The sequence below is a fragment of the Lactuca saligna genome, chromosome 6 (assembly GCF_052625555.1).
Source record: "Lactuca saligna cultivar CGN05327 chromosome 6, ASM5262555v1, whole genome shotgun sequence".
NCBI lineage: Eukaryota > Viridiplantae > Streptophyta > Magnoliopsida > Asterales > Asteraceae > Lactuca > Lactuca saligna.
In genome coordinates, this window is record NC_136422.1 from 176,068,469 (window position 1) to 176,080,007 (window position 11,539).

Consider the following 11,539-nt stretch of genomic DNA (forward strand, 5'->3'; position numbering starts at 1 on the left):
CGATATAAAGATAGTCAAGAACAAAATCCGTATGGATAAGTTATGAATTTTGTACGAACTTTAACAGTCTAATCCTGTTAAAAATTTATAGTTTTAAAAATAAAGTGAGAATTAGCCGACGAAGTCTAAATGAAAGTTGTATTGCTCGCTAATAGCTACACGTGGATATAAAGAACGTTAAAAACAAAACTCGTACAAAAAAGATTTGTTTTTTTGAAAAAAAAAAACTAAAAATACACATGTGTGCGTCGTGCAACGATAGGAGGCACGACGTGCTCTTACACTCCACTAGATTTCTACCATGTGTCAGAATTTGTATGGAGCCACATCACCCACCCTACAAAGTGCACGGTGCACAAACAGGGTGTGTGGCGTGCTTTCAAATACTTTTGGTATAAATAGAGCTTCAACCCTCTATTCGATCTCCACACCCTCCCAAACTTCTCTCTCATGTTTCTCTCAACCTTAGCCCTATTTTCCCTTAGTTTTGAGTTCATATAGAAGCCCTGAAGCCCCTGAGAGCCTGTCATCTAGTAGCTAGCATGCCGAAGTTTTGTCGGTGCTATTTCCAGACTTTTTTCAGGAAAATCTAGGTAGGTTAAGCTACACTTATATCACTTTTATTGTAACTTATATTTATAATCATAGTCATTATTATGAACCTATAAATTAGATTTATCAATAATTATAGTTATAAAGTTGATTGATCTACTTAGGGGAGAGGTGTCTAGAATAGTCATGTTGGCTTGGTTGTTGGATTTTAGAGAGGTTATACGCCAAAATGGTTATGCCTCCTAACTGTCCATCCTAACTGATCCTTATTTGATAAAACTCTTAGTATTCATTGCGATTAGTGAAAGATCTGGTTTTCATTGTCAGATTGTCACAGAGTTTAATAGGTTAAAGTATTGTAGGTTAATACTCGTTCGATGCGTTATCCTTCAGTTGGATCGTCAGTAGGATCGCTCAGATAGCTGTCAATCTTCCAAGTCGTTGTCAAGGTGTATTTTCTCACTATATTATGTGCTCTAGCATATAACCTATGTATGTTAGGATATAGTTACCTTGTAGTACTTAGTTGGGCCACTAGACTAGCTTAGTTAGTTGCATGTCATGTTGAACTGTTTGTCTATTATATATATATGCGTTGATATATTATGTGGGGAGTTAAGGGCGGCCCAGCTTTGTTTTAAAGGCCAATAGAATCGGGAGGACTAGCATTATGCTAAAGGCCAAAGTGCAGACCAGCTATATGCAGAAGGCAAAGGGTGGACCAACTTTATGTTGAAGACCATTATATGTTTTATTGGTTGATCGACAAAAAGTTCATGAGTCATTATGTGTACGCATTGTTATGTATTGTGGGGTATGATATTTTAGGGAACTCACTAAGCCCATAGTTTATCCAATTGTTATAAATATTTTTCAAGTACTTAATGAGAAAGGCAAGGTTCGACTGTACACACATGCGTTCACAACATGTTTCTGCATAAGGTAATTATAAATCAGATATATTATAATAAATAAAAATGAAAATTTTGGGTTGAAAATCGGGCGTTACACAATATTTCTAAATAATAACAAGGTCCTTTTGGATTGGCCTCATGACACAATTAACAATATGGAAACGAAGAAAAATAAGTAGTAAAATTATTATGAATTGATAAGTTAATTAGATATTATTTTGAAATTAATTAAACAGTGTTAATTAATCAAGAGACTTGAATATTAATTAATTTCTTGAAATTAATTGGAATATTGTAGAAGTCTCTTGGAAGATAGGTAGGGATGAAAATTAGGATAATTATCCTAGTATGTGACCATTTTGATAAGGATAAGAATTATTCTTAGAAAACTGATCAGCTTAAGGATTCTGGCTTCTACCTATAAATAAGGTGCTAGGGATCAAACCTTAGACTTTTTTTTCACTTAATTTTCGTTCCCCTTCTATCCTATCTCTCCATGAAGTCAAATTTTATATCCCCTCTCTTGGGATATAGAAATTTAAACTCATCCCTTCTTAGGTTTTTCTTGTTTTGCTTCTTGAGTCTTGGGTCTAATTATATTAGAAATATTCTACGTTGGGTCTTTCATCCATTGCAAGAGTTGCTAATTGTAAGGTCTCAATCGAAGAACAAAGATGTTAGTATTCTTATTTTTATATTTTTGTAGTCTATTTCTACAACTAGTAAAAACCTAGATCTTAAGGAGCACGTACACTTAGGTAATTTTTGTTTGTTTCCGCTACCATGATTAAGTGTATTAACACATTGCACACCACTTTGTTTGCATAGTCAAAGTCTTCTTTGGCATTTATATAATTTCAATGCACCAATTGTCATGTAACCCTAATATCACCAACATTATATATCCAAATCATAAAGCATATTGTATCGTTTTTCAGTCATCATTGTAACTCTATACACAAGAACATGATTTCTCTCATTGGAATGTACTATGCGGTTTCTTGATTAGGAGTCATCTCTACATTAGGGCCGCATTGTATAACTCTAATCTGGATAAGTAACAACATCAACCATTTCCCAATTCTTCTCATAATAAGGGTTGATAGTGTTAAACTCCATATTGAAGCTTGGTGATCTGCTACTAGACGACCCAATGTGTTTAAGAACACAAGTGCAGATATACTGCCTGATATCATGAACAAACCGGTGAAAGGCTTGGGGCCTAGAGTACCTCGTGGACCATTGGATTCTTGACCTAATAGAGAACAGTTGGAAGAGGATCTTAGCATATTTTCATTTAAAGTATTTATCTCTCCGTTTTGTGTTAGTTTGAGAACTGCCTCCGAAATATCCTCCACCAATGTTGAGCCCTTTTGGAACACCTAATACATGATCAGGAAAAAGGAAAAGGCAAAGAATGTAAACACCTGTGTAAATACTACTCATCTATTTGAAAAATGACTGTGAAACTTACGAAACCGAAACCACCAAGCTTGTAGGTAGGTCCGATCTTTTCATAGTCATGGCAATACTTTCCAAGGAAGACACTCGCGTGTGGGGATACAAAGAAAGCCATGGCTATCTCTCCTTTCTTGAATGCTTCAGGATAGTCTTCGATGGAGTTAATGTTCCTGATATTCTCTGGCCTGTAATGCAAGACGTTCACCAGGTAACGAACAATGAAAGAATTCCCATTGCAGCCAACAACATCATTATTTCCGAGATGATCTAGTGGTTGTTGAAACGTTGAAACTGTCATAATTGAAGAGAGCGTAGCAGTGAAACATGCGGCAACAATCACATTTACAAAAAACCATGTAGACAGCACTAACCGAGACAAATTATTTTTGATAACTTCTCCTGGAAGATTAAGTAATGCCTATGTCATTACAAGTTAAGAACATCTCAATGTAAAATGGCTATATCGGTGCACCAAAAAAGATATAATATAGATCTGTTCACGTCAAATAATTTCAACCAAAATATATTATATATAAAGAAGTTTGTGATAACAATTTCATGTCTAAGTAAAGACAATAATATTGACATAAGAACGGAGGCTTACTATGTGCCAATGATAAAACCGCGACTGCAAACCAAAGCATCCTGCTAATACATTCTAAGTAAGATGAAGCCTCAAAATCCTCATTTCCATGTACATGTTCATTAAACCAGACAATCGACACAGTGCCTATTGTCATTGCCAATAATATAATCCACATTTTTGCTGTAAAGGCATAAAGGAAGATAAACCCTTCCTTCATAGAATTTGATTTTATGGGTACCACCCTAACTAATCCTGAGTCTATGTATGGTTGAGAAAACTCAGCATACTCGTATCGATCTGCCATTATTTCTGTATCACCAACCGCTGCATCCAAGGTCTGCAGTACTTGTGCACAATTAAGCATTCAAGATCCAAATCTTTATTAATTATCAACTAGGATTAATTTGTAGTGTAATTAATTAGTATGAAGCTCAGGCAAAAGAATTGTATATATATGTACCTTGTTATATACTTCAGCTACCATTTCATCATACGAGCCATTGTATGGAATGTAGATGTAAGACAATGAATAAGGCAACTGCTTCACAGCAGCTTCAAACACTTCTATAGAAAAACCAGTCACAGAAGTTTTATTCTTGTTTTGATCATAACTAACCTTAACAAATTGATTAAAAGCACCTTTTGCAGGAACACCAATCTTTAATGGTTTCCCTTCATTTTCCGACCATATCTGACCAGTTGGAATCTTTTGAGTGCCACCTGGCCAATAGATTAAATCAAGGTTTCCCTCTCCATTTCCAAGTTTATGCTTTGAGAAACCAAAATCTGGTGACCAAAAATCAATCTCCCTGTAGCTTCTACCAATCACATTAATTATGGTAAATGTTGGAGGTTGTGCTAGTTTTCCATCTTTAAAGCTTATGTTGCCGCTTACGCCACTAAATTCAGTTTGTAAAATGCTTTCTAGAATGTCCTTTGATGAGCTTAACCCGTTTGATGCTTGAATAGACTTGACAACAGCCCATGTTGCATCATAAGTGCGTGCTGCATATATACTAGGGTTCGAATATTCTTCATTTGGATATTTGGTTCTAAATTTGCTCCGAAACTGAATTTTGAAGTCTCTAAAAGACTCGCTTGTGTCTTCAAAGTTAGTCTTGAATCCAACAACACCTTGCATGCTCAATATAACTGATTGGTCGACGGAATCAAGAAGACTTGATATATCATCAGAAATGATCCATACGTAACCCTTTTCCATCATTCCCAACTGATTTGCTTTCTCAAATAGTAGGATGCATGATGCTAGAGATGATTTTAAAAGTATGAACACCTTATTCCCCTTCATCTTGAGTTTTTTTAGCTTTTCTTCTATGAAGATGCTTGGGTTTGATAGATAATGCAAGGGAGGAAATGTGAAGTGGCATTGGATTGTTGAACCAACCAGTTGTAATGCATCAGAGAGATGTGTTAAGAGACTATGGCTGGAGCCAAATGTACTGTGATCTTCATAAATTGATGTCACCTTTCGCCAATTAAAGTGGCCAATTATGGCAGCAATGCATTGTGTATGGGTAGTGATATCGTGACTCATTTGAACAAATGAAGTGAGTGCGGCTGATTGTGGAAGTGATGTTGTGGCTGTCGGGGTTAGAGAAATGATAGGGATGTTCTTGGTAGCCTTATCAAACTCAGCAACTAAAGTGGCTTCTTCAGGGCTTATTGTTCCTATAATTGCATGAACTTGTTTGTGGTCCATGAGATCCATAACTGCTTTTTAAACAAAGTTCATCATAAGGAATTAAATAAACTAACATTGTATGTTGGGTCTACTTTAGGTTAAACCATCCCAATGTGGATTTAATTTAATGGTGAGTTTAATTGGCAAAATGTTAATCAGGTGGAGTTCAATACATTAAACACAACCATTGTTCAATGAATTGGGGTTTAATCCCTATTAAACTTGTGGTATGGAATTTTTTTTGTAAACCATTTAACCAATAAAACTTTGTATTTAAATAATTACACCGTACACACATGCACAAGGTATACATCATTATTTTTTTATTTATAATATATTTGTAATTTATTTTATTTTGTATTCAATACTTTAAATTAACGAGTTAATTTATATTATATTATATATATATATATATATATATATATATATATATTAAAAATATTTTAAAACCATAACATCTATAGCAATCTTTAATTAATAATTTGTAATTTGTTACTTTTAATTTCTAATTAATGTAATATTATACTTTTATAATATTATTTATAAAAAAAGTATAATAAAATATTGATGTGGAAATTCATTTAACTCTTAAGAGTTTAATGGAATATAAAATTTAACGGGTAAAATGATATAGTTATTGGAATTCTCATATAACTTTGGAAATGACCTTATGATAAGAGCTTACCTTCATAAACCGACCGAGCGGGGTTTCCTTGAGAATCCTTGACATGCAAAATTGGACAAGAACAAGGACTCTTTGTAATTCTGCAGATATCATGGATAGCCATCTCCATGGCTATCGTTTGCTCTCTCCCAACACGTGAGCTTTTTTCAACCACGACACCTATCCCTGCATGTTGGCTCTTTGAGCAATTTTGAAAATTTCCATGATTTGCATGCACAATGCTCATTTCAAGAACGAAAGCACCAAAGAAGAACAGAAAACTTGTAGACAGTTTCATCTCAAGAATGAGAGATAGGTTGACTTGGGTGATATGAAGATGCCTATATTTTAAATGTACGCTTTCTTGCTCATAACAAGTATATACCCGGTGATCTCGTCAACTATGTTGAAAATGAGTGCCATAATTAACATCGACCAGTCAGTTTCCTGGGTCCTGGCTTGTGTCATATTTCTAACATTTGATAGAGTCAAGGAATCCCTGCTTGGTCGTGAGCAAACCCCACTTGCACTTATCCAAATTCTAACATTTCTATATGTAAAACATATATGTACATACTATCTAACTTGCTATATAAAATGTCAACTCTTCGAGAGAAATGCTTAAAAAATTTTAATGTTGATTATGATAGAAGCCATTGTTTATTGTATTAGTTAAAGAAGCAACAAAAGAGAGTGGTGGGGAGTTGGGGACGGAAAGGAGGAAGGAGGAGAGTGTACAACAAAGGAGCTGATTTACTCACCTGCACCTTTTGCACCAAGAAAAAAAAAAGAGGAACAGGAGGGAAGAAGGAGAGGGACGAAAAACAGAGGAAAAAACTAACTCAGGTAAAAACAGGGGATTAAAAGGAACCATGGTGAAACTTGGTTTTGGGATAAAGTACAATGATACCTACGTCCCATATTTTATACTATTTAATACCCAAACAAAAAGGTATTTGACTCAAACTCTAAAAAAAAAAAATTTAAATTAAAATTAATTAAAAAAAAGCCTTCCCAAAATGCCCATGGACTATTGTGGTCCCATATGGCCAGATACTGAATGACTCCAACAGAGATCACCCTTCTCCTAGGGGAGAAATGAGTCATTGCGGGTCGGCGGAAGAAAGGGATGGACGGGATAGAGAGGGGTTTAGTGGTTTGAGGAACCCGCTGGGAAGACAAGTTAAGACGGAAAGTTGAAGAAGATGGGGTCGACGGTTTTAGGGTGGACGGGTTCGATACCCTCCTCCTAGGGTTTAGCGGTTTCGGCGGGAGGAGGGAAACGACTCCTTCCTCCCTAAAGGAGATGTGTCCTCATGACTCAATAAAAGGAACCACGGTGAAAGTTTATATAAATTCCTGGCGATTGCATTGATTAAACAGTCGACTCACAAGACAAAGATTATAGGATATGTAGAAAGTTGAGACTACCTATGAAAGGATCAAATAGTAACCCAAATATCTTTTTTTAATTTTAGCATTTTTTATTATCCAAAGCATCATCAAACATTATCAAAGTTAATAATTTTTGAACAAATTATTGAAATTATCCGTATGATTTGGTCAAACATGTGTGTTCGGTCCTAAACTTTTTTTACAAACGTCCCCATAGTATGATTTTGTTGCGTATTTCGTCCCTTTCCGAGGTGAAAATACTATATTGGCATATTGCCCTTTGTAACTTTTTTTCATTTTTTTGTTATTTTCTTTATTATTTATTAATTAAAGAAAAAAATTAAGTGATTTATAGACATGTGGGACACACCCATACTCTCACTTATACCACTAACACCACACACCACCGATAGCCACCACAGACCACTAATAACCACCACCGTTGTAACACTCAGAATTAGAAAGACCAAGAAAGGAAAGGAAAACCCTAAGTTAAAGGGGTCAACTCGTCGAGTCCATGAAGGAACTCGACGAGTCGGAGCGGGATCCGGGTTAGTAAGGGAAGGACTCGGCGAGTTGCTTGTAGACTCGACGAGTCTAGTCAACTGGAAGTTGACTTTGACTTGGATTTCGACCTGGTAGAGGGTAAAAGGGTCATTTTACCCTAAGAACATCTAGCAGTGTTTCACTGATCGTTTTGTGGGATTTATAGCCGGAGGACGTCTGGAGCAGCAGCAGCAGTAGACAGTTAGTTTCTGATCAGTTCAACAGCCACTTTGAGGTGAGTTACCTTCCAGTAGCGGTGGGTCTAAGGCCACAATGCCGGCCCACCAGTATGAGATGTATGATTAGATGATTGTCTTTGTGATATTCATCTAGGGTTGCTACTACCTGTGTTATGTTTATGTGTTAGTGACAGTAGGGGGAGATAGTCCCCCAGAATAACAGTCGATAGGGCCGAAGGGGCGGTCACGCCCAGCCATGCTAGATAGACTATGTGATATATGTGTTATGTGGTAGTAGTAGGGGGTGAAATAGTCCCCAGTATCCAGTCGAGAGGACCGAAGGGGAGGCCAACACCTAGATATGCTAGACAGTATCCGGTCAAGAGGACCGAAGGGGAGGCCAGCACCTAGATATGTTAGGCAGTATCCGGTCGAGAGGACCGAAGGGGAGGCCAGCACCCAGATATGCTAGGCAGCATCCGGTCGAGAGGACTGAACGGGTAGGTCGGGCACCCAAATATGCCTGACAATTTATGCATGTTATGTGATTATATGGTATGTGGTACAGTGGGGGAACTCACTAAGCTTTGTGCTTACGGTTTTTAGTTTTGGTTTCAAGTACCTCTTTAGCTAAGGGAAAAGAGCCGGCGCGGTAGCAGCATATCACACACACTCTTGTTTCCGCAGTTATGAGTTTATTCTGGGATTGATACTCTGATATTTTGGTTGTTTACATGTTGTGGATTTCAAATTTGGGTTTTAGATTTGAAATGGTTTAATTGAACAATGTTTTAATTATTAGTGTTTTCTAAGTAAAGTTTTAAAAATGAAATTTTGGACGTGAAAAATTGGGTCGTTACAAAGTGCCAATTTCTACTCAACACGACCTGTGTTTATTTACTCTATTTTGACACGGGGCATGTTTGGTCCTAAAACTAACTTTTGGCAGTTTTTCTTATCTTTGATAATTCGGGAATTGGGTCATTTTTAGACTGCCGTATCATATCATAGCACTATTGGTGAGAGGATTTCGAAGGCTTTGGCAAGGATTTGATCATTTATCATTTGGAAACATTATTTCTCTTATTTGTAAGTTGTAATTACGTACTATATCCATCTTCTCGAACTGTGATCTTGTTCTAGCCATGTGTAGTTAGAACCTTAGTTTCTCCAACCTTATGTTTTGACTTCTTAATTGTGATTTCAACCATATGACTTGATGTTTGCTTCTAATTTCTATCTAGTGAATTTGATTTTGCTTTAATCAAATGTTTGATTCTAATTGTGATTCTTATTGGCCATTTGAATTAGAGTTAGATCATTTAAGTTATCTAATTACAAAATGTAAAACCTATTCTAGCTATTATTTAATTTATCAATTCTAGGGTTTTGTGCATGGACTCGGAGAGTTAGGGAGCTCCAACTCGTCGAGTAGAAGTCATTATGAGGACACGAATTTTAAATCCTACTCGACGAGTCGGCAAGCCCCAACTCGAAGAGTAGGCACTATAAAGGAAACCCTAATTTTCAGGATTTGCACCTTATTTAAAGGACATAACCCACCTCTTGTGGCCTCCCTTACCACTTCATTAGCCATAGAAAACCCTAGTTAAACCTTGCACCTCCTTGAGTGAGAGAGAGAGAGAGAGAGAGAGCTTTTGTGAGTAATTTTGGTGTGCTTGTGAAGGATTTTGGAGCTTGAAGAAAAAGGAGCAAGGAGAGAAGCAGTAGATCCGAAATCTGCTCTGTATTGGCAACCATTTTGAGTTATAAAGTCATTACCTTGATCTTTAGTTGTTTAGATACCTTTTCTTTGAAGTAAATGACCATTTTAGGTGCAAAATGGAATCCTACTCAGAGTTGGAGTTATCACAAGGATATGGTTCCAGATTTGGACCTCTCTAGGTCCCCAATGACATAAAGTTGCTCACTTTATCCAACCTAGGCCCTTTCCATGCACTAAAACCTTATAGGAAGCTTAGTTTTGATGGTTTAGCCTTGTAAGGCCTTACATGCACGTAAAGGTTTCAACTTTACGTGGTAAAGGCACTAGGTGAAGTTGGATTTGAAGCTTGGGACCTTAGATCCCATGGAAAGGGCTAAACATAAAAAAGGACTGAAGGAACTCGCCAAGTCCCTCAGTTGACTCAATGAGTCGGGTAAGTTTTACCCGTTTTCGAGATTCGGAAGGAGTGCAGTGAAGGATTAGGGTTTTGGGACTGCATAAACTTTTAGTTTTCTGGACATTTGATAAACTCGATGAGTCACTTAGGTGACTCGGCGAGCTGACATGGGATTCTATGGAATAGAATCGGAAGGAACTCGATGAGTTTCTAGGATGCACTTGACGAGTTGCTAGGATGCACTCGATGAGTAGAGGTCAATATTGATTGTTGACCTTGACTGTTGACCTTGACTTTGAATAAGGTTGAATTTGGAGATGATTATGGTAATTTGGGACTGTGATGAGTCAACTACATGATGATTATAGGTTGTTGAGTTGGAGCAGCATGTAACGCCCGTAGATCCGGGCTAGTCAATTTAGAGGCAATAGGGGTCGAAAACGAATTTTCAACAAAAGATTATTAAGAATAAATAATCTCAACCAAGTTTTAGTATATGTTACAAGGTTTCTGTACATATAAAGAGCGTCGAAATCCGAGTTATAACGAAGAAGTTATGACCCGTCAAAGTTTCGTGACGGAACCGACACGATACCGGGAGGCGTAAATAGTGAATTTACGATAGAGCAAGATTTAGCCTTAGCGATCTAAATGAAAGTTGTAGTACTCGTAAATACCAACGTGTGGATATAAAGAACGTCAATAATAGAGCTCGTATGCGAAAGATATGGACGAAGCTTAGTCCCTACTCTTCGAGCGTTGCGAATTCGATAGAGTTTTGTGAATCTGAGATAGAGTGAGAATTAACCGACGGGATCTAAATGAAATTTGTAGTACTCTTAAATACCAACGTGTGGATATAAAGAACGTCGATAATAGAGCTCGTATGCGAAAGTTATGGACGAAGCTTAGTCCCTACTTTTCGAGCGCGGTGAATTCGATACAGTTTTGTAAATCCGAGATAGAATGAGAATTAGCCAACGAGGTCTAAATGAGAGTTGAATATCTCATTAATAGGAAATCAACGGTAAAAAGACAGACAAAAAGGGAGCTCGTATGCGAAAGTTATGGACGAAGCTTAGTCTCTACTTTTCGAGCGCGGCGAATTCGATACAGTTTTGTAAATCCGAGATAGAATGAGAATTAGCCAACGAGGTCTAAATGAGAGTTGAAGATCTCATTAACAGGAACTCAATGGTAAAAATCCAGACAAAAAAGGAGCTCGTATGCAAAAGTTACGGACAAAGCTTGGAGACTACTTTACTATACAATTCCTATAAATAAGAGATGAACTCTTTATAATTTCTTCACACCTTCAAACCTTTCGTTCTCTCTCTAACTTCTCTCTAACCTCCCTAAACCCGTCCCAAGTCTAGGGAACCTCCCTATCACGAGAAGAAAGCCCCGGAGCGCCCGA

At 37.1% G+C, this 11,539-nt stretch overlaps 1 protein-coding gene across 1 annotated transcript; it reads right to left on the bottom strand.

Annotated features, from left to right (window-relative positions):
* Positions 1-2,335: 2,335 nt before the first annotated feature.
* Positions 2,336-6,210, bottom strand: LOC144999978 (glutamate receptor 2.9-like). The gene is made up of 5 exons (XM_078959119.1): positions 5,901-6,210; positions 3,974-5,244; positions 3,532-3,850; positions 2,941-3,326; positions 2,336-2,848 (listed from the first exon to the last, which is right to left on the bottom strand). The coding sequence occupies exons 1-5, from the start codon at positions 6,175-6,177 to the stop codon at positions 2,456-2,458; spliced, it is 2,646 nt and encodes an 881-aa protein (XP_078815245.1). The 5' UTR covers positions 6,178-6,210; the 3' UTR covers positions 2,336-2,455.
* Between the last annotated feature and the right edge of the window lie 5,329 nt (positions 6,211-11,539).